The sequence below is a fragment of the Thamnophis sirtalis genome, unplaced genomic scaffold (assembly GCF_051295495.1).
Source record: "Thamnophis sirtalis isolate CommonGarterSnake01/CBP01778 unplaced genomic scaffold, rThaSir2_p1.2 scaffold_3, whole genome shotgun sequence".
Classification (NCBI taxonomy): Eukaryota; Metazoa; Chordata; class Lepidosauria; order Squamata; family Natricidae; genus Thamnophis; species Thamnophis sirtalis.
In genome coordinates this window covers 174,290,865-174,314,560 of record NW_028261383.1, presented here as the reverse complement: position 1 = coordinate 174,314,560, position 23,696 = coordinate 174,290,865, and the positions used below count along the sequence as shown (strand labels likewise).

The 23,696-nt window shown below is 43.9% G+C and overlaps 1 protein-coding gene across 1 annotated transcript in view; it reads right to left on the bottom strand.

The window, feature by feature from the left end:
- Nucleotides 1–1,749: 1,749 nt before the first annotated feature.
- Nucleotides 1,750–23,696, bottom strand: part of CRB3 (crumbs cell polarity complex component 3) — a 30,474-nt gene continuing 8,527 nt past the window's right edge. Inside the window, exons 2-4 of the mRNA XM_087710998.1 lie at nt 10,963–11,193; nt 5,941–6,008; nt 1,750–2,508 (exon numbers count right to left, since the gene is read on the bottom strand). Coding sequence (XP_087567124.1) covers nt 2,305–2,508; nt 5,941–6,008; nt 10,963–11,038 — 348 coding nt within the window. The 5' untranslated portion in view covers nt 11,039–11,193 and the 3' untranslated portion in view covers nt 1,750–2,304. The remainder of the gene's footprint in view (nt 2,509–5,940; nt 6,009–10,962; nt 11,194–23,696) is intronic.

Genomic DNA, 23,696 nt, shown 5'->3' with positions numbered 1-23,696 from the left:
ATAAGACAAGGACACCCGTAGGGAAGCCTGGAGGTCTCTTTAGGCCCTTATTCTAATCTAGAGTTAACTCATCAATGCATTAAAAAAAAAAAAGCATTGCCTGCATTCTATTCAATGCAGAGAAAAGGAAGGCGCTGGTCGTTACTTATAAAGCCCTACATGGCATCGGACCTGGGTACCTGAGAGACCGCCTCCTGCCGATTACCTCCCATAGACCGATTAGATCACACAGGTTGGGCCTCCTCCGGATTCCATCTGCCAGCCAATGTCGGCTGGCGACTCCCCGGGGGAGAGCCTTCTCTGTTGCAGCTCCGGCCCTCTGGAACGAGCTCCCCGTTGAGATCCAGACCCTTACTACCCTCCTGGCCTTCCGCAAAGCCACCAAGTCCTGGCTGCTCCAGCAGGCCGGGGGGGCTGTTAAAATACCCAGCCCCACGGTAACTATGAATGTTGTGTATTTTAAAGTGTTGTTTTGTCTATTTATCCCCTTCCCTTGTTTATTGTAAGCCGCCTGGAGTCCTTCGGGAGTGGGCGGCATACAAGACCAATAAACAACTACTACTACTACTACTACTACTACTACTACTACTACTACTACTACTACTACTAAAGGGAGCCCTCCCTCAGGCGGGAAAGCCAGCTGGGTGCTTTGAGGCCAGTCACTCTCTCTCTCTTGGCCCAACTCACTCCCAGAGTGGTGATTGTGGAGAAATAGCAATATAGCAATAGCAGTTAGACTTATATACCGCTTCATAGGGCTTTCAGCCCTCTCTAAGTGGTTTACAGAGTCAGCATATCGCCCCCAACAACAATCCGGGTCCTCATTTCACCCACCTCGGAAGGATGGAAGGCTGAGTCAACCTTGAGCCGGTGAGATTAGCAATAGCAATAGCAGTTAGACTTATATACCGCTTCATAGGGCTTTCAGCCCTCTCTAAGCGGTTTACAGAGTCAGCATATCGCCCCCAACAACAATCCGGGTCCTCATTTCACCCACCTCGGAAGGATGGAAGGCTGAGTCAACCTTTGAGCCGGTGAGATTTGAACCGCCGAACTGCAGATAGCAGTCAGCTGAAGTGGCCTGCAGTACTGCACTCTAACCACTGCGCCACCTGCCTCAAATAGGAGGCAGGAGCATCATACACCCAGCCTTGAGTGATAGGAAATAAAAAATAGGATGTAAATTGAATGACCCAAAATTTCAATGGAAGACGGCAACTTTGAAGAGATTTGGAAGAAGGATGACGAAGCAGCCCTTGTCACTGAAGAATAGCTAAACAGCATATTTAATATGTGTGAGATCCAGCAAAAATTTCTAGACTGCTCGATAAGATTGACTAAGGCTTTATATGGTTTGCTTCATTTTATTGCTCGGTGTGAGCGATGTAGCAATAGCAATAGCAGTTAGACTTATATACCGCTTCATAGGGCTTTCAGCCCTCTCTAAGCGGTTTACAGAGTCAGCATATTGCCCCCAACAACAATCCGGGTCCTCATTTTACCCACCTCGGAAGGATGGAAGGCTGAGTCGACCTTGAGCCGGTGAGATTTGAACCGCTGAACTGCAGATAGCAGTTAGCTGAAGTGGCCTGCAGTACTGCATTCTAACCACTGCGCCACCTCGGCTCTTATGTCCTCCATGCATGCATTTAGATCATTTCAGAATAAACTTTCCACCCAGCCACTGAGCGCATCAACCCCTCCTCCCACCACACAGTTCACCAAATGGTGCCATTTTTCCCCCCCTCATCAAAAAAAAAGGGAGATTGGATTTTATTAGAAAGTGGCATTCTTAAAGGCAGAGGACAACCAGCACACACGTTAAAAAAAACCCTTGAAAGGCAAGTCCCCTCCCAGAATCCATCGGTTCGGGCCAAGGGAGCAGGCTTCCTACCCCAAAGCCACAATCCTTCTCCTCTCTTCAGAAAGACCGACCTTTCCCCCACTGGCTGCGCCATCAACTCTATTCTAGGAAGAGGACCACGACTTGTCCTGGAGGACAGTGCAAACAGAAGGTATCCCAGCCAGCATGTTCTGTTCCCACAGCATCCTTTCCTTTCTGGGTGCAGAGAGCAGGATCCCACCTTGCATCTCCACCCATCATCACAGCTTTTTCGTTTCTGGTATTTGGAAAGTCTCCACCGACAGCTATTCGTAGCTAGCCAGCCCGATGGGAATGCGGCCAACCACACCAGGGATCTTCCAATTTCACAGGTCCATTCTCAGTCTTTATTTTTTTTTCTTTAGTCCAGTGTGCTAAGCAGCTTTTGTCCAAGGAGAGTCCCTTTCCCCCCCCCCCCTCTGTCAGATAAGTCGCTCTTCCGGAGGCAGCTTGAGGTTGGTCTGTGGTTCCATACGGGGCCCTGCTTGCTCCTCATTGCTGGGCCGGTAGGTCCCTTCTGTCTGGCGCTTCTCCCGAATTTTGAGTCCCATGAAAACCAAAAGGCCAATTAGCAAGAGTCCTAGAAAAACACAAGGCACGGCTATGGCAGCGTCGAGTTCCGCCTTCTGCAGAGGAACAATTGAAGAAAGAGAGAGCAGGGTTAGATGCTGTTAAAACACAATAACAGAGAAAGGCAGAACTCGCCGTGGAAACGCTACTAACCACCCTTTGAATGTGTTACATTCAACAGACGTAACACATCAGAACAGGGCAGAGGTGGGTTCCTACCAGTTCGCACCTATTCGGTAGAACCGGTTCGTCAAATCTACCGGTTAGAAGAGGTTCCGCCAGTGGACCCGGAAAGCAGGCCACATACCTACAGAAGAGGTTCCAAAAGTTTTTTGAAACCCACCACTGGTCCTTGGATAGGATTATTCTACACCATCATGCTCCTATTTATAAAACTCAGTTTATTTATAATAAAAGTGTCAAAGGAATACTGAAGTCTTGTTTAGCACTTGGAGGAACCTGACTGAGGTTATCATGAAAGGAAAAATAAGACTGTTGATATTGCAACTTCATTCCCAGAGAAAAGGAAATGAGTGGGCCAAATGCTCCTACTCAAAACCTCTCCTTCCTGGAAGTGCCTGCTTATTTATATTAATATTCTTATTTGTATCTCAAATGTCCTCGCCAAGCTCAAGAGGATTTGCAGAGAGACTTTTCTTCATTTTATCCCAGCAATTACACTGAGAGGTAAGCAGAGAGTAGATTCAACTGGGTCTCCCCGAGTCTAATCTAGCATCTAATTCACTGCACCACACTGACCATCGGCATTACGTAGACATATTCAAATATTTTGGGAAGGCACACCAGAGGTGGGTTCCTACCAGTTCGCACCTATTCGGTAGAACCGGTTCGTCAAATCTACCGAACCGGTTAGAAGAGGTTCCACCAGTGGACCCGGAAAGCAGGCCACACCTACAGAAGAGCTTCCAAAATGTTTTGAAACCCACCACTGGTCCTTGGATATGATTATTCTACACTATCATGCTCATATTTATAAAACTCAGTGCCTCTGTGGAAGGTAAGGATGACTACTGCGTTTGTGGTGCAATCAGAACATTGCGTGTGTTGAAGTTGTTTTAATGCAAACCAAAGATGCCTTTTAAAAAACAAGTTTACATCATATTCTTATGCATGCCAGTGCTGTGTGTGAGGTCATTTAAGGTGGTTCTGACAAGTGTCCGTCGGCATCTTCATATTCGGTCACAGGGGCGGCAAGCCACTCCCATCCGGTCATATGGGTGGCAAGCCACTCCCATCCGGTCACATGGGTGGCCAGCCACTCCCACAAAGGAGGCCACACCCACAGAGTCGGTTCGAACAATTTTTGAAACCCACCACTGGTACAGGTAGTCCGTGAGTTATGGTGGCAATTGGGATTGGGTTGGCTGTTGCTAAGTAATATAATCATAAAGCATCAACTCCGGAGTCCATGTTGCTGTCATAACACAAGAGCCACTTGGGTGATGGAGTGGGCAGAGGCAGAGGTCCCAGGCGAAGGAGTGCACCGGGGTCATGTGGATGATGTAGGTATGTTGTGGGTTGGAACTAGGGAGCATATATGGGCTGGTGGGACTGTGGTTGGGCATTGGGGGAGTGAGGTCAGTCCAGCAAGGACCATGGGCAGGCCGGGAGTGCTGCAAGCATGAAGCTATGGAGCGTGGGAGGGAGAGGGATATTGCAGACTTATTCCCCAGTGGGGGTTTCTCAGGAGGAAGAGTGGCAAAAGCAACTTATGGAAGTGGCTTGTGAGTTTCCCTGGTGGCTTTCCCTTGACTTTTGCTTGTGGGAAGCAATCAGGGAAATTCACAAATGGTTATTCTTTCACTGTAGGGAATCTGCAATGGGCACAACATTATGGACCCATCAAAAGTACCTCTTGTTCAGCACCTTTTAAACAATCACTGAGTGGTAACTTGAGGACTATCTACAACAAAGCCACAGCTTTGCTTATGCGCTAAGCCAGAGCAAAGCTTTTGAAAATATTTGGAAGAGGGATTTGAGATCTCACAGAAGCCAATAGCAATAGCAGTTAGACTTGTATATCGCTTCATAGGGCTTTCAGCCCTCTCTAAGCGGTTTACAGAGTCAGCATTATTGCCCCCAACAACAATCCGGGTCCTCATTTCACCCACCTCGGAAGGATGGAAGGCTGAGTCAACCCTGAGCCGGTGAGATTTGAACAGCCGAACTGCAGAACTGCAGTCAGCTGAAGTAGCCTGCAGTGCTGCATTTAACCACTGCGCCACCTCGGCTCGCCAGCCAAGCACCTCTGCTATCCATAAAACGATCAGATTGTCATTTTTAAAGCTTATGCACAACTGAAAAAGATTCAGCTGCTTTAAGAATCATATTCAAGACACACTGCTTCATTATTTGATTCACTAAACCACAACCTTTGTAGGCTTATCAATTATGGTAGGATGTATGGACACACAGACAGAAAGCAGAGACTTTGTACAAGATCTTCTATTTTTGTTGGTTTCTGATTCCATAAGTGCAGTCCAAATCCTGACCCACGTTGCCAATGCATTCTCGTGTTTGTGTATAATATACTGAAAACACTCAGACTTTTTATAAGTAATCCTGTGAGGACACAACTCATCTTTCAAGATGTGTCTCTTTTAAAAAGCTGAACACTTTGTGAGCCAAAGGGCACCATCTTGTGGTGATGTTCCACATTGCCCATCTTATAATGTACATTATCAATCTTCCAGTCACCCAGTTCACCATAGCAAATAGCAATAGCAGTTAGACTTATATACCGCTTCATAGGGCTTTCAGCCCTCTCTAAGCGGTTTACAGAGTCAGCATATTGCCCCCAACAACAATCCGGGTCCTCATTTTACCCACCTCGGAAGGATGGAAGGCTGAGTCAACCCTGAGCCGGTGAGATTTGAACTGCCGAACTGCAGAACTGCAGTCAGCTGAAGTAGCCTGCAGTGCTGCATTTAACCACTGCGCCACCTCGGCTCCTTATTGATACAAGCATCAATTGTGTTCTTTTCACTCACGGGAAAGAAGGGAAATTGCTCTAGAGCAAGGGGTCCCCAAACTTGGCAACTTTCAGACATGTGGACTTCAACTCCCAGAATTCTCCAGCCAGCAGCTGGCTGGAGAATTCTGGGAGTTGAAGTCCACAAGTCTTAAAAGTTGCCAAGTTTGAAGACCCCCCCTTGCTCTAAGGGCTACTATACATTTCCCTCAAGAGCCGAAGTGGCACAGTGGTTAAATGCAGCACTGCAGGCTACTTCAGCTGACTGCAGTTCTGCAGTCGGCTGTTCAAATCTCACCGGCTCAGGGTTGACTCAGCCTTCCATCCTTCCGAGGTGGGTAAAATGAGGACCCGGATTGTTGTTGGGGGCAATATGCTGACTCTGTAAACCGCTTAGAGAGGGCTGAAAGCCCTATGAAGCGGTATATAAGTCTAACTGCTATTGCTATTGCTATTGCTATTATTAATCCGTCAGCTCACATTCTGAGATACCTACCGAGAGGCCTTTGGAAGAAGTGGTTAGCACCAACGTGGGCCCAGCTGTGCTGTTGTCATTGGAGGAATCTTGGAGAGACATAAAACAGCATTAGAAATACAGTAAGAGCCTCCTATCTGGCTCTGATGCCATGGAAGAAACTGTGCAGATGATGTTGTACAAGACTTTTCCATTAACAAACTACAGCATTCCAGATAAGGGACCACTGAAGCTTCCCCTAATTCCCTCCAGTAAAAAATTAAGGCCACAGTCTCATAACGGCGTCTATTCAAAATTTTCTATTAGGAAAGTCCTTCTGTTTGGGTCTGCGCATTTAATTTGTCTTCGGGAATAATTTCTGTTCCTCGGAGCACAAAAAAAAGGGATTCTGCTCCATATTCTAGATGTTATTTCCCTCCCCCCCTACATATTTGACAATTGATATCGTATCACTCCAATCTTCTCTCCTCAACCCTACACATACTGTATAGTCAATTTATTCTCCGTTTTTGTCATGGGATTATATGTCTACGTCCCTCACCATTCTGGCTGCCTTTCTGGACTTTCCACTTGCTATTTTTCTTAAAATGCCATTTAGCCATAAGTAGAACATGGCATTGCAGATGAAAGCACTGCTGATCACCTCCCATAGACCGATTCGATCCCACAGGTTAGGTCTCCTCCGGATTCCATCTGCCAGCCAGTGTCGGCTGGCGACTCCCCGGGGGAGAGCCTTCTCTGTTGCAGCTCCAGCCCTCTGGAACGATCTCCCCGTGGAAATCCGGACCCTCACGACCCTCCCGGCCTTCCGCAAAGCCATTAAGTCCTGGCTGCTCCAGCAGGCCGGGGGGGCTCTCGTAATATTCAGCCCCCCGGAGATTGTGACTGTTGTATATTTTAATGTTGTTTTGTGTATTATTCCCCTCCCTTGTTTTATTGTAAGCCGCCCGGAGTCCTTCGGGAGTGGGCGGCATACAAAATCAATAAAACTATAAACTATAAACTATGAATGGAAATTATTCTTGACTATTAGTGGTTCTGCCACTTTGCTGGATCGTGGTCTGCTTGTCAACAACTACGGCCCTTAGACTTTTCATGCATACCTTACCCCATTTCCTTTGTTCTTGGACCTAAATGCAGGAGCGTAAATCAGGCTCTAGATTTCCCGTTTGATAAACACCCTTTAGAAGCATTTAAATCAGGAATAAAAACGTGGAATGCCATAGGGCTTAGAAGAGAACTTAATGGTATTCCATTCCTGTCTTTGCTCTAAGGTGATTTTTAATAGCACAAGAAATCAAATCTGTCCAAGGTAGTAATGAGTTATTTTAATTCAGCCGTGCAATGCTAAATCCAATGCCACCTAGTGACTGTTATGATATAATATACCCAGGAATCTTTGTAATGCGGTAAACAGGTAGGTTTTCCAACCTGTTCGTCTGGATTTCTTTTCTGTTTGAATAAAAACAATGATATAGTAGTTCTGTATGTGAAACAGACAAATATTCATGGGGAATCCAGGGTGGTAGCAGCAGGAATAAGTGCTTGTCAAGGAATAGCTTCAATTATTCACTAATTCCCAGTGCTAGTTAGGGTTTGGTTGTTTCTAATATTCAAGCCAGTGGTGGGATTCAGACGGTTCGCACCTATTCGGGAGAACCGGTTCTTAACTTTCTAAGCAGTTCGGAGAACCGGTTGTTGGAAGAAATCTCCTTTTGTTTTTCCCCACTTTACAGGGCTAATCCTGTAAGGAAGGCAGGAAGGAAACATTCTGGTGTTGTTTCTAGCTTAATCTTTATTGCTCTGCTTACAGAAACTGCCTCTCCGCTTGACCCTTATTACATTATATAGCAATAGCAATAGCAGTTAGACTTATATACCGCTTCATAGGGCTTTCAGCCCTCTCTAAGCGGTTTACAGAGTCAGCATATCTCCCCCAACAATCCGGGTCCTCATTTCACCCACCTCGGAAGGATGGAAGGCTGAGTCAACCCTGAGCCGGTGAGATTAGAACTGCCAAACTGCCAAACTAGCAGTCAGCTGAAATGGCCTGCAGTACTGCACTCTACCCACTGCGCAACCTCGGCTCTATATCAGCTAAGGCAAAGCGCCCATCGACCTGAGTGATGTTGAGTTGGTCACGCCCACATGGTCACATGACCACTAAGCCCCACCTACCCACCTGGTCATTAGGACAGAGAACCGGTTGTTAAATTAGTTGAATCCCACCACCGATTCAAGCTTACTACTAGGTTCTTAGATAATCACTAAGGCATCGGAAACCCTTTACTGGGATAATGCCTGCCCTGTTTATACCCCCTTTAATGTTTTGGGCATTAGGGAAACGGAAACATAGATATACTACTTCCACAAAGTGTCATTCAAATCGTGCCTATATAAATACATTTTTTAGACTCAGTTGCCAATCTGTTTTGTTTTGTTTTTTTGTCCTGCTACAGGGACTCAACAATCTTTTCACCTGAATTAGTCCGTCTGTGACTTTCCTTTTAAAAAATGTCCCAAATACCAGCAAGATTTTTAAGTCTCACCCAAGAATGCAACGTTTAGGGGAAGGACTTCCTTGACTATTGAATTTCTGGTTTTATTTTTTATTTTTTTAAAGAAACTTCCCTTGACAAGCTTTCACCTGGCTCTCGAGGCAGGTGTGGCTCATGTCGAGATAGTTTCTGCTCCCAGGCATTCCGTTTCTGTCTTGGCCTGAGCACTGTTTCAGATATGAGAAGGTAGGAGGTGGTGGAGCCACCAGGTTTCAGAAGCCTTTCCAGGTTTCAGAGAATCCACGCCCAGTGTGAGAGGCGGGCATTAAAGATTTAGCCATTTCTCATTCCCTGGCCTGAAGGCTACATACCCTGAAACTGTTTTGCAATTCATAGGTGAGGTCTAGCCAGGAGTCAAAGCATTCAGGGGAAGCCACAGAGGGAAGAAAAGGGTTCTGCTTTTAGTTGAGCTGTTATTTTAATGTCTCGCTACCTTTGAGTGAGCAGAAATTTTACGATTCGTGACTTTCTCAGATCGCAGAGAAATCGAAACTACTAAAACAAAGCACATATATAATTGTGATCTCTTTGAACAGAAACCAATTTGCTTCTCCTGCAGAGGTGGGTTTCTACCAGTTCGCACCAGTTCGGTAGAACCGGTTCGTCACATCTACAGAAAATTTTTGAAACCCACCACTGACACACATACACACACACACACACAGAGAGAGAGAGAGAGAGAGAGAGAGAGAGAGAAAGAGAAAGAGAAAGAGAAAGAGAAAGAGAAAGAAAGGAAGAAAGAAAAAAAGAAAAAAGAAAGAAAAAGTGAGAGATGAAAGAAAAAAAGGAAAAAGGGACAGAGAGACAAAAGGAAGGAAAGAGAAAGAGAGAGAGAGAGAGAGAGAGAGAGAGAGAGAGAGAGAGAGAGAGAGAACACATGCCAGCAAGCCACTCCCACCAGGTCACATGGCTGGCAAGCCACTCCCACAAAGGAGGCCACACCCACAGAGTAGGTTCGAAAAATTTTTGAAACCCACCACTGTTCTCCTGTCTACCAAGATGGAAGTCAAATATTTTCCAAATAATGTATTTATAACTTTCTGGCAAATTGTGACACTTGAAATTTAATAGGCTGTGTCCATAATGTTGGGTAATTTATTTATTAAAACTATTTCTAAGCTACCTTTAGGGACTAACGTCTCCCAAGATATTCAAACACGTTCAAGGGGTTAAGTTGAATTTAACTTAATTAAATTTGAATAAAAGGAGATTTCCCAAAATAGACAATAAAAGCAGATATTGCACTAAAATTGGCAAATCAATAGGGCCCTTTTCCATGCCCACTGGGATTGCTTGGCTCAAAATCTGGATCCTGCTGTGTTTTCAGAAAGCTTGAAGACTTTGCTCCACAGACCTTGAGGCAAAAAATGATCTCTTGCTCCATATTTGATTTGATACTGAGTATTTTACTTCGTTTATATTCATGCTGATTTTTTCCCCAACATGCTTTTTAACGGTTTATTATTGATTTTTCTTTCGGTTTTTTTTCCCCCTCAAATGTTTTCATTAATTTCTTGCCTATTTCCTTAGATTTGCTTTAGCATTTGAGATGGCTTAGAAGGAAAACAAATGAAATAAAAACAAATATATAATGATTCCTTACATGGAAGACTGTTTGAATATGACACTGCACTCTTGCTAAATACTTTACAGTCTAAGACAGTGTTTCTCAACCTTGGCAACTTGAAGATATCTGGATTTCAACTCCCAGAATTCCCCAGCCAGCGTTCGCTGGCTGGGGAATTCTGGGAGTTGAAGTCCAGACATCTTCAAGATGAAGGTTGAGAAACACTGGTCTAAAACATCGTAGGATCCTTGCCAAAATAAAGCCATTCAATGAAAGCCAATCATACTCCCAACAGGAGATAGAGTTCCCAGACTTTGTAGTATAAACTGGATATTTGCTATCAAAAGTGTTGCAGATATAGAGTTTTATTTTTTGGGGGGGGGGGATTTACAGAAGACATTCTGACTGTTGGGCATGATCCACTCTTTGGGGCAATCACTAAACCGTGACCCAACAAAAGCGCGAACGTCATAAGCGCGCCGACAAAACCGCGGCGCTAAAACCGCGATGTCAAAAGCGCGTCGACAACAGCGCGCCGACAACAGCGCGCCGACAGAAGCGCGATTTAAGTTAAGGTAAGGTTTAGGGTTAGGTTTAGGGTTAGGTTTAGGGTTAGGTTTAGGGTTAGGTTTAGGTTTAGGGTTAGGTTTAGGGTTAGGTTTAGGGTTAGGTTTTGGGTTAGGTTACAGCGCGCTTCTGTCGGCGCGCTTCAGGGCTCATTCGTCGCTCCTTCATTGCGCGGTTTTGTCACCGCGGTTTAGTGAGGTGCGCTTTTGTCGTTCGTGCATTTGTGGTGGAACCCACTAAACAGATGGGCAATTGTACCAACCAACCACCAGCAAAGATGCCAGGTTCTCCCCCCAAATTCTAGCCAGCCCATTCTTCTTTCTTTTATGGCTGCAAAGATAGCGCACCTACCCTGACCCCATGCAGGAAGCCAAAGGGATTGGAGAGACACTGTCAGAAGGAGTGCAAGGTGTCCAGAACCAGCCATTGCCCACCTCTCCAGCCAGGAGAGGGGCAGGATAAGGGAAGGAATTCCCCACTGCCACCGGAGAGAAGCAGCTGGCACTAACTTCTGTCTGTATTGCAGCAACTTCCCAAATACTCCAGGTAGTTCTTCTGGTGCCAGAAAGTCCTTGTTTGCCACTGGAAAAGAAAGAGACAAAGTGAATGATACTCAAATGTCTGGGCAACTGCTAGGTTTGAATCCGGGCCTCCCACTGTTGTAATATAGTTCCTTGTGTAGGCGTCGTGGTCACCCATGGCCCAGTGGATAACGGGGCATGCAGAGCCACGCTGAACCACACAGGAGAAAACAAACTCCTAAAACTCCATAACATCCTGATAGTTCATAACATAACATCCTGAGATGTGCCCTACCAATGACGCCCAGGATTTGACCATATATAGACAGAACTTCCCTGAGCAGTAGATTACAAATTGTACTGTTTTTAATCACATGCTGATTGCTCCTCCTGCCTTTGTCCTATCTCAATAAAAGGGGCTCTCAGACCCCCAATCTGGGTCGCTCCATCCCGAGAAAGATTGTGTCCTGTCTTTTCTCCACATTGGCCTCATGTACGAACCACGGGAACGTTACATCCCACAACCTTAGTACAACAACTCCTACATGGCATCGGACCTGGGTACCTGAGAGACCGCCTCGTGCCAATTACCTCCCAACGACCAATAAGATCGCACAGACTAGGCCTCCTCCGGATTCCATCTGCCAGCCAATGCCGGCTGGCGACCCCCCGGGGGAGAGCCTTCTCGGTTGCAGCTCCGGCCCTCTGGAACGAGCTCCCCGTGGAGATCCGGACCCTGACTACTCTCCCGGCCTTCTGCAAAGCAACTAAGATGTGGCTGCTCCGGCAGGCTGGGGGTGCTGTTGAAATAGTCAGCCCCACGGTAACTATGAATGTTGTGTATTTTAAACTGTTGTTTGTCTGTCTGTCTATTTATCCCCTTCCTCTGTTTATTGTAAGCCGCCCGGAGTCCTTCGGGAGTGGGCAGCATACAAGACCAATAAAGAAATAAATAAATAATAAATAATAAATAAATAAATAATAAATAAATAAATAAAAATAAATAAAAATAAAAATAAAAAATAAAAAATAAAAAATAAAAAATAAAAAATAAAAAATAAATAAATAATAAATAATAAATAATAAATAATAAATAATAAATAATAAATAATAAATAATAAATAATAAATAATAAATAATAAATAATAAATAAATAAATAATAAATAATAAATAATAAATAATAAATAATAAATAATAAATAATAAATAATAAATAATAAATAATAAATAATAAATAATAAATAATAAATAATAAATAATAAATAATAAATAATAAATAATAAATAATAAATAATAAATAATAAATAATAAATAATAAATAATAAATAATAAATAATAAATAATAAATAATAAATAATAAATAAATAAACTCAGAAATTGTCTGCAATCGTCAGAAGGTATTTCTTTCATTGAACAAATGGTCAATTAGATGTTCTTCTGAATGCACAATAAGGGTATGGAACAGAACTGCAACTGGCTTGCTGCATTCTTTGAACATTCTGCTCTCCACCAATATGGCAATTCCAATATTTTTTTCCACTCCACACCCACACACAAAACCGGGACAATAGATCAGTCATTCTGTCCAGCAATATTAAGATATTCCTCCATAAATATGTGATGCTCCATAAACTGTTACTCATAAACTTATACCTGGGAGACATTGTGTGCGTTTAATTTCTCGCAACTGTTCTTTCAAAGTATTTTAAAGGATACCCTTCTTGTTTGGCAGAGCACACACTTAATAGAGCTGAGGTGGCGCAGTGGTTAGAGTGCAGTACTGCAGCCACTTCAGCTGACTGCTATCTGCAGTTCGGCGGTTCTAATCTCACCGGCTCAAGGTTGACTCAGCCTTCCATCCTTCCGAGGTGGGTGAAATGAGGACTCAGACTGTGGGGGCGATATGCTGACTCTGTAAACCGCTTAGAGAGGGCTGAAAGCCCTATGAAGTGGTATATAAATCTAACTGCTATTGCTATTGCTACACTGCATCCAGCCATTATGGATTAGAATGATTTTCGATGGCACCAGTGGTAACCCGTGGATTGTTTAAGGAAGTAAACCAGAGTTTGATACCACTGCTTGTTAGCTTGTTTATTACAACTATGGCCTAACAAGGATCTCTGGATTCAGTTTATAGTTTGCTGGATTACTACTGGATTACTTTAGAGCTCTGCCTAAATGTTTTTCTGAATCAAACAGATGCAACCAAGGGCACCTCAAATGGGAGCAAAAATAAACCAGTAATTTGACTAATCATACGGATTATCTATGTGGCTGCTGGAAGCCAAAAATGGTTTGCTGACACATAATTAATCAATTGGCTAAACAAGCCACTACAATATTAGTTTTCTCATTTACAAGGCTGATTCTGTCTCATCTCCCATTTAACAGATTATGGTAAAAATGATTTAAATGATATTAAGTCCTTAAAAACGGACAGCCCGAACCAGAAAATGGCAATATAATCAATTAAATTTTCTTCTGATGTTTCTTCTGTTATGTTTTTTTCTATTTTGTTGTATGGCGTTATTTTCCTTTTTTAGAGCCGAGGTGACGTAGTGGTTAAATGTAGCACTGCAGGCTACTTCAGCTGACCATGGAATCCAGAATGTGTATCTGTGCACTGTGTAAACCTCCTACTTGATAGGATACAGGTCATAAATTTGGGGAATAGCCATTTATATTAGGAATCTAGTTTGCATAGAACCGTAAAGAACATGCTGAGGTGGCGCAGTGGTTAAATGCAGCACTGCAGGCTACTTCAGCTGACTGCAGTTCTGCAGTTCGGCTGTTCAAATCTCACCGGCTCAGAGTTGACTCCATCCTTCCGAGGTGGGTAAAATGAGGACCCGGATTGTTGTTGGGGGCGATATGCTGACTCTGTAAACCACTTAGAGAGGGCTGAAAGCCCTATGAAGCGGTATATAAGTCTAACTGCTATTGCTATTGCTATATGTTAAATCATTAACGTATTTTAAAAAAACAAATGAAAACGAAAAAGTGAATAATTTGTGTTTAAAAAATTGAAAACCACAAAATCAAAAAGATTTGCTGACAAATCCAGATGGAAGTACGGCTTCAGTATCTCACATGAGGCAAACTGTGCTGCCTGAAGGGACCAGATGACTGCAAAGAAATGTAATCTTTGCACCATCTGTCAGGCCTGCAATTATATTCCTTTTAGAATTTTGGCCTGCCACAACTTTCTCTTATTTCATTACGCTGTTTCATTAGTATAGTTGATGGGAGGGGGGAATAGACAGGAGTAGGATGGTGAAATGTATTGTTATCATTCTTTACTAGAAGCCAAGGTCATCTTTTGTCTCTGCACTTTTACACCTGACCGGAAGCAGCTGGGTGTGGATGCCAGCGTGAAAGAAGAAGATTGGACCATGTGATGGATTGTGGGTGTGGGGACAAGATCATGAACTTTTAACTGGAATTCTGATGTCATTTCCAGAATTGGGATTAAGACAGATGTGCTAAGATGTCTGGTTTATTAAATTGGAACTTTAAGGATCGTTTTGCCTTGGACTCTGATTTAATTCTACATGATACTTAGAACGCTGACACCACCATCCTGCCACAACCGTCCATCCTTCCATCCCTCTACCACCCAATCTCAACTGTCAATGCCTGTCCTTCCACCCACCTGCCATCAGAACTGATGAAGCTTCTTGGATGAGAAGCAAAACATTTTCTTCTTCTTCCTCAAAGAAAAAAAAGCACCTTTGAGACAACTATGATCTCGATGACTGAGAATCTCCACAGAGATCCTTGCTATCCCCACAAAAAACATACCATTGCTCCTCTGAGGTGGAAATACTTCAACATTCATGACTTGTATTTGGTTAGTTAGGGCTATTAAGTCAGGCCCAACCCTGGTGATTTATATGGACAAACACTCTCTGCAGATTTTTCCAAGGACATCCCTATTATCTCCCTGATCACATCATCCATTACATCCGCTGCCTTTCCCTCCCCTTCCCTGAACTTTGCAACAAGGAGAGGTGTTTTTCTTAGCCTACCATACTCCAAATTGCATGCCCCAAATATGTGACTTTTTTTGGCAGAGTAACAACTCAAGGAAACAGGACCAATCTTGCCATCCGTGGCAGTCTTAGCAAATGACCTCTAATCTGTAACTCGGTGATTTTCTTTCACTCTCTCTTTCTCTTTCTCAATGCTCAACTACACAAGGTTTTCAAAATTCACCCACCTATATAGTCGATCCTTATTTATTTATTTTGCTGCTCTCCCTAAAGTGAACCCAACATCCAAAAGCTGCTCCCCTCTCCTCGTGCATATAAAAACGTAATCTTTAATGCACAGTTCAATCCCACTCTGGATAGAAAAGAGGAATGTGCCCCCAAATTGTTGGAAGTGTAAAAAAAAAAAAAAACACCAGGCACTTTTTATCATATGTGGTGGACGTGCAATGAGGCAAAGAATTATTGGAAAATGATTCAATCATGGTTAGAACAAATGGTGGGAGACCAAATCTTGTTTAAACCGGAAATTTTTCTCCTAGGTATAATACCGGAGGGGTTTAAGAAAGATACACTTTATTTAATTATTCATGTACTAACTGCAGCGCACATAACTTATGCACAATATTGGAAAAAAGAAAATACACCATCAGAGCTAGGTATAATCAGAAAAGTGTTGGCCTGTGTGGAAAACAGATAGGCTCACTCTTGAACTTAAAAATAAAGGGGAATCAGAATATTTTGAAGTCTGGAACAGATCTTATGACTGGTATAAGACAAGGTGACAAGACTGGAACAAGCTGTATATATTGTGATTGGACAGAAGGATTGATGATGTATTAAGTAGGCTAATTGTCAATGGTTGAGACTAGCTGAATATAATGTGAATTTATAGTCACTCCGACTTCGCAGTACTGCATTGTTTTAAATGTAAAAATAATAAAAATATATTGGGGGGGGGGAAAGAAGGAGACGGGCTAGTGCTCAAAAGGCTACGGTTACATCCTTTCACAGGTTCATTTAGAAATTGTTCCACTGAAATCTATGAGCACAGGTAGTTCTCGGCTTACAACCAATTGTTTAGTAATCACTGGATGTTACAGCAGAAAAAAAAGATATGGCTGTTTTTCACATTTACAACCATTGCAGCAATGGTGGGTTTCAAAAAAAATTTCGAACCTACTCTGTGGGTGTGGCCTCCTTTGTGGGAGTGGCTTGCCGGCCATGTGACCTGGTGGGAGTGGCTTGCCGGCCATGTGTTTTCTTTCTCTCTCTCTTTCTCTCTCTCTCTCTCTCTCTCTCTCTCTCTCTCTCTCTCTCTACCTTCCTTTTGTCTCTCTGTCCCTTTTTCCTTTTTTTCTTTCATCTCTCTCAATTTTTCTTTCTTTTCTCTCTCTCTCTCTCTCTCTCTCTCTCTTTCTTTCCTTTTGTCTCTCTGTCCCTTTTTCCTTTTTTTCTTTCATCTCTCAATTTTTCTTTCTTTTCTCTCTCTTTCTCTCTCTCTCACTCTCTCTCTCTCTCTCTTTCCTTCCTTTTGTCTCTCTGTCCCTTTTTCCTTTTTTTCTTTCATCTCTCTCTCAATTTTTCTTTCTTTTTTTTCTTTTTTTCTTTCTTTCTTTCTTCCTTTCTTTCTCTTTTTCTCTCTGTGTGAGTCTGTCTCTCTGTGTGTCTGTGTGTCTGTCTGTGTGTGTGTGTGTGTGTGTGTGTGTGTGAGAGAGAGAGAGAGAGAGAGAGAGAGAGAGAGAGAGAGAGTGGTGGGTTTCAAAAAATGTTGGAACCTCTTCTGTAGGTGTGCCCTGCTTTCCGGGTCCACTGGTGGAAGCTCTTCTAACCGGTTCGGTAGATTTGATGAACCGGTTCTACCAAACTGGTGCGAACTGGTTAGGAACCCACCTCTGCATTGCAGCCTCCTGTGGTTTGCACATGATCAAAATTCAGCAACTGACTCGCATTTAGAACAATTTCAGTATCCTGGGATTATGTGATCACCTGTTGTGACCTTTTGACGAGCAAACTCAACGAAGAAGCCAGAGTCGCTTAACAACCATGTCACTAACTTAACAACTGCAGTGATTCACTTAACAACTGTGGTCCTTATGAAAGGTCATAAAACGGGGCAAAAATTCACTCAACAATTGCCTTGCTTTGGAACAGAGATTTTGGACTCAATTGTGATTGTAAGTCAAAGGCTACCTGTAGTATGAATGAGGTATAGGATGGAGCTATATTTAACAAGCGTATCCCAAACCCTGAGTGGTATATCAGCAAAGGCCCAATTGAAAATTCACCTCTACCCACTAATTCACATACAGTACAGCTTAGTCCTCAGCTTACGAACACAACTGGGGCCAGAATTTCTGTTGCTAAACAAGGGAGTTGTGGCCAACTTCGTGACCTTTTTTTTTGCCATTGTTTTTAAGCAAATCATGTAATTGTTAAGTGACTCACATGTGATCCTTAAGCAAATCTGGTTTCTCCCCTTGAGATTGCGTGTCAGAAGCCAGCCAGGAAGTTCACAAATGGCAATCTCATGACCTGGCGTGCTGCAACAGCTATGAATACCTGTTGCCAAGCACCCGGATTTGATCATGTGACCATGGGAATACTGCAAGTGGGGGGGGGCACTGTTGTAACGCCAAATGATTGCTAAACAAACGGTGCAAATTATGATGCAAACTATGTATAAGGATAACAATAGTGCCCTACCTTGAAATATGTCCTCAAGATAGAACTAAATAGCAATAGCAGTTAGACGTATATACCGCTTCATAGGGCTTTCAGCCCTCTCTAAGCAGTTTACAGAGTCAGCATATTGACCCAACAACAATCCGGGTCCTTATTTCACCCACCTCGGAAGGATGGAAGGCTGAGTCAACTTTGAGCCGGTGAGATTTGAACCGCTGAACTGCAGATAGCAGTCAGCTGAAGTGGCCTGCAGTACTGCACTCTAACCACTGCACCACCTCAAAAGATGCATAGACTTAGCATTAAGATTTAACATGGGTTCCTGTTCTGGCCCCCACTTAGCCTGTCCCAAAACTAAAGTCACACAAAGCTTGCCATAAGAAAGCCTTTATCAGTCCCGGCTCACGCTGGCTGCGAGCCCAAAATAAACATAGATAAAGTCTCTGGCAACAAGGGTTACGCAGGGTTACGCAGCAGAATGCAGAAACAAAACTCTTACAGCACCAGGTTTTCAGGAAGTAAATCACTTATCCAAGTGCCTCTCACAAACAAACCACAACCGATGAACGACGAACCACGAACGAACGAGTGAACGTTGACTTCTGCAACCAGAGCGTGGCACCATCTGTCGGCATCACTTCATTCAGTAATCAGGAAAGAAAACCACTGGACTCCATTTGTATTGAAATCAAGTGTACTTTGACTAATTATAAATGAACAGTTGCAAAGCTAAGCTGAGTCTGGTTAATTAGGCGCGAAAGCTAATAATACAATGTATAATCCATTCCCCTCCCCTTGGCATCCCCGTGCACAGCCCAATCATATGTCCCCCAAATGTCAGGCGTGAGATAACTTCGAAAGGCATCACCAGGATGGAATGCTGGACCGTTGGCCTTGGCGGGAAACACCCCTCCTCCACATGCGCAGTAAGGTGGTCAGTTCAGCGTCTAGAAACTTCCTCCAGCACATCAATGATTCCCCTCCCCAAATACCATGCCCCCCTCCCCGTTTCAATAGCAATAGCAATAGCAGTTAGACTTATATACCGCTTCATAGGGCTTTCAGCCCTCTCTAAGCGGTTTACAGAGTCCGCATATTGCCCCCAACAACAATCCGGGTCCTCATTTTACCCACCTCGGAAGGATGGAAGGCTGAGTCAACCTTGAGCCGGTGAGATTTGAACCGCCGAACTGCCGAACTAGCAGTCAGCTGAAATAGCCTGCAGTGCTGCATTTAACCACTGCGCCACCTCGGCTCTAATGGCAGCCGAAGCAGCAGCAAAGCAGAGGCTGACACCATCATTCCTTTTATCTCCAGAAGACGACACTAACAAGTCCCAGCTGCATTGTTATTCCTGCATCCCGACTCAACTCACAGCAAACTTCTGCTGAGTCACAACAGGTTCCTGTGATTTTTATTTCGGGGGCAGCTTTTATATTTAAGGAATAAATCAGGGGAAAAAAATAAGTTTTACCATATAAATAAGGCTGGGCTCTTATTTTTGGAGCAGCAATCTCTCTCCACCAAACACCAAAACTTTTGACTCCCATGGTCAGCAGTGCAACTGGGGAATAGTGAAGGGCTAGATCACACTGCTAGATGCTCACTCCTGTTTTAAATGGTGTTTCTTAGAGAAACAGCACAGTAGAAGCCAGACTGAGATGCAGAAGAAGAGCAGTTCAGTCCAAAGACTTTGAGCAAGGTATGTTTTGATTCACATCACCCAGCAAGGGGAGATAAAACCAAACAGAAACACAGCAATGCGCACTTCCCAATCGGACTAGTCAATAATTTACCCGTAGGTCATAACCAGCATGCCCCCTGGGACTGATAAGGGAATTGTGGAGGACACCGATTCAGGAATAGGAGTAGGAAGGAGTATTCGATAGGTATAAGTAACCTTGAGTTACTTATAAAGTAATAAAAAACATAACAAATAAATACATTTAGCTCAGAACTTCTGAGGATAAGGTGGGGATAAAGAGTTAATTTGTATTCACGGGGAGCCAATTCACCAGGAGGTAAATTAATTAACATTTCAAAAATAGAGATTGCTCACTCTTCTGTACTACAACTTCAAGGGGGAATAGTTTCAGGGCTTTGTCAGGGAGGAGAGAGGAAGAGAAATTGGGTTTTGCATTTGCTTTTTTGATACAAGATCATAAGAGGAAAGGGGGGGGCTCCATATTCTCTAGAAATTGGACATCCTGCCAGCGATAGGGATGTCTAGATAGCTGCTTATGTACAGCACTTAAAAATCAGGGCAGAAAGGAGGGAGGGAAGGAAGGAGAGAAGGAAGGAGGGAAGGAGAGAAGGAGGGAAGGGGAAGGAGGGAGGGAAGGAAGGAGAGAAGGAAGGAGGGAAGGAGAGAAGGAGGGAAGGGGAAGGAGGGAGGGAAGGAAGGAGGGAAGGAAGGAGAGAAGGAGAGAAGAAAGGAGGGAAGGAAGGAGGGAAGGAAGGAGAGAAGGAAGGGGGAAGGAAGGAGGAAAGGAAGGGGGAAAGGAAGGAGAGAAGGAGAAAAGGAAGGAGGGAAGGAAGGAGGGAATGTAGGAGAGAAGGAAGGGGGAAGGAAGGGGGAAAGGAAGGAGAGAAGGAGAAAAGAAAGGAGGGAAAGAAGGAAGGAGAGAAGGAAGGAGGGAAGGAGAGAAGGAGGGAAGGGGAAGGAGGGAGGGAAGGAAGGAGGGAAGGAAGGGGAGTAGGAGAGAAGAAATGAGGGAAGGAAGGAGGGAATGTAGGAGAGAAGGAAGGGGGGAAGGAAGGAGGAAAGGAAGGGGGAAAGGAAGGAGAGAAGGAGAGAAGAAAGGAGGGAAAGAAGGAAGGAGAGAAGGAAGGAGGGAAGGAGAGAAGGAGGGAAGGGGAAGGAGGGAGGGAAGGAAGGAGGGAAGGAAGGAGAGAAGGAGAGAAGAAATGAGGGAAGGAAGGAGGGAATGTAGGAGAGAAGGAAGGGGGAAGGAAGGAGGAAAGGAAGGGGGAAAGGAAGGAGAAAAGAAAGGAGGGAAAGAAGGAAGGAGAGAAGGAAGGAGGGAAGGAGAGAAGGAGGGAAGGGAAGGAGGGAGGGAAGGAAGGAGGGAAGGAAGGAGAGAAGGAGAGAAGAAAGGAGGGAAGGAAGGAGGGAATGTAGGAGAGAAGGAAGGGGGAAGGAAGGAGGAAAGGAAGGGGGAAAGGAAGGAGAGAAGGAGAAAAGAAAGGAGGGAAGGAAGGAAGGAGGGAAGGAAGGAGGGAAGGAGAGAAGGAGGGAAGGGGAAGGAGGGAGGGAAGGAAGGAAGGAAGGAAGGGGAGTAGGAGAGAAGAAACGAGGGAAGGAAAGAGGGAGGGAGGGAAGAAGAAGTAGGACCGTTGTAAGAGAAGATGGATCTATGGGATGTTAAGAAAGCAATCTTCAAGTATATTGTCAACTGTAGGGGAAAATTGTTATAAATACATATTATTAATAACAGCTATGAGATCATATAATAGTGAATGTATATATGAAATTGATAAAATAAAAAAATAAATTTAAAAAAATAAATAAAATAAAAACCAGTCTTTTAAACAAAACCCATTGCTGTTTTTCCTCTCCCAGAAGTTTTACATTTCTTAATTGCGTTAACCCATGGCAACAATTTCAAGTCAAGTTTTTCTTTCTTTTCTAAAAAAAAAAACAGAACAGACTCTTTCCCAATTAGCCAGGTCCACGCACGATTTCTTCACCTGCAGGAACCCCATCAATTGCCCGCCCGGCTGTTAGGCGAGAACATACATACCCTCAAGTAGTTAATTCAATGGGAGTGCACATCAGCAATTGCTTCACTTCCTGGGCGGAAAGCAAAACCGGATTGCTTAATAATCAGCAGCACACACCAGAGGAATTTATTTAGTGAGTCGATCACACATCCACCTCATCTGGCGTTTTGCCAGCCACCACCCCATAAGATGCTCTGGAAAAGTTCCCAAGGGAGACAAGCCATGATGAAGCCATGATGAAGGCTGTGGCTAGTAGCCACCAATGAATACACCACTAGTCATCTCTGACGGCTATGGCAGTGCCTATGACAGTGTCTTTCATTGCTTAAAGCAATGGTTCCCAAACTTGGCAACTTTAAGACTTGTGGATTTCAACTCCCAGAATTCTCCAGCCAGCAGAGCTGGCTGGAGAATTCTGGGAGTTAAAGTCCACAAGTCTTAAAGTTGCCAAGTTTGGGAACCACTGGCTTAAAGCACAATAGCAGGGACCTAAAAACTCTTTTAAGCCTGCCCAACGAAATACTATATTGTTTCCTCAGCACAGCTTTCAGATTTTACCTCCACTTTGCCCTTTGAACACACTTGCATGCATGCATGAGCACACACAAACACACACACACACACCCTTTTCTGGGGAGAGAAATGTAATTTGAGCACACTGGAAGGATCCAAGTTAATTTGACCTTAGACTTGTAAAACAAGGATTACTCCAGATGCAAGTTGAATTAACAGCCCTGGGGGAAAAAAATTCTACTGTTATCCACGTGGATACTACAGCGCTCACATCTTAGCCTATGTTCCTTGTGCATAAAAGTGTGCCTGCGCTACTGATTGTGACTTCGCCCTCTATGAAGGCTAACTGTAAAGCAGCCTCCACAGGGTGCATTAAAAAGCTTTCCTTGCCTTGTTTCAGGTAAAGGTGGATGTAATTTGAAAATGGTGAAAAATCTTCCGCCTGCAAAAGGAATGGCATAAGAAAGCTTGCCCGATTATCAAAAGGGCAGCCATATTCAGCAGGGTTCCACCACAAAACCGCGGACGACAAAATCGCGGTCGACGAAAGCGCGTATGTGACGTCATCCCAGCGCGACGAAAAAGATCGAAAAATGTAAAAATAAAGCGAAAACCTTACCCTAACCCCCCCCAAACCTAACCCTAAACCTAACCCTAAACCTAACCCTAAACCTAACCCTTAACCTAACCCTAAACCTAACCCTAAACCTAACCCTTAACCTAACGAAAAACCTAACGCTAACCCTTAACCTAACGCTAAACGTAACGCTAACGCTCTAACCCTAACCCTAACCCTTAACCTAACGCTTACCTTTATGTGAATCGGCTTGCTGTAATTTAATTTTTATTTCAATTTTTCGATCTCTTTCGTCGCGCTGTGATGACGTCACATACGCGATTTCGTCGACCGCGCTTTTGTGGAACGCGGTTTTGACGGGTCACGATTCAGCAGCCACTTGCCATAAGAAAAGCTTGCAAGGTTGCCCGCTATCTTCTGCTCCAGGATGCCATGAATTAACAATCATTTGCTCTGATCAGGTTCATGGGCATGCTTCCAATACATGCTGGGCTGCAAGAATCCAACATCCCAGCATGTCAGAGAAACAGACATCTTGATTTTTTTTAAAAAATGGCTGCCAAGATAGTATGTCAAGAACTCTTCATCCTGGACAATCTTTATGAAAATTACTTGCTCCCCAGTGTGATTAGCAGGGAGGGGAGAAACCGCATCTAAACTAGGATCTCCATGGCAGGGAAGTTTTAACCCCTCTCCATAATACCTAGGCCCGCCATGCTCCCCCAAGTTACTCCTGTTTGACAGAGTAAGAGAAGCATATTCTCTTCTTGTTCTTCCCATCCCACCTGGGGAGGTTCATCCGAGTCCCATCGTCAACCTGATTATTCTTAAAGTAATTCAGCTTCCCAAGGGCTCCTCGGCAGGAGCAGAAATATGCCTTTGTCAATGCAGGATGAATTAAAGGTTAGCTGTTCTTATCTTATTAAACATCACATTTCTATGGAACTTTCAAACAATCACAGTGTACCAAGTTTCAACAAAGGAAACAATTGTGATATTGACTTTTCCCATTAGTAAAGAACGCTGAAAGAGATGAAGGAAGCAGCGGCATTCATAATTGAAAGATTTTTGTCA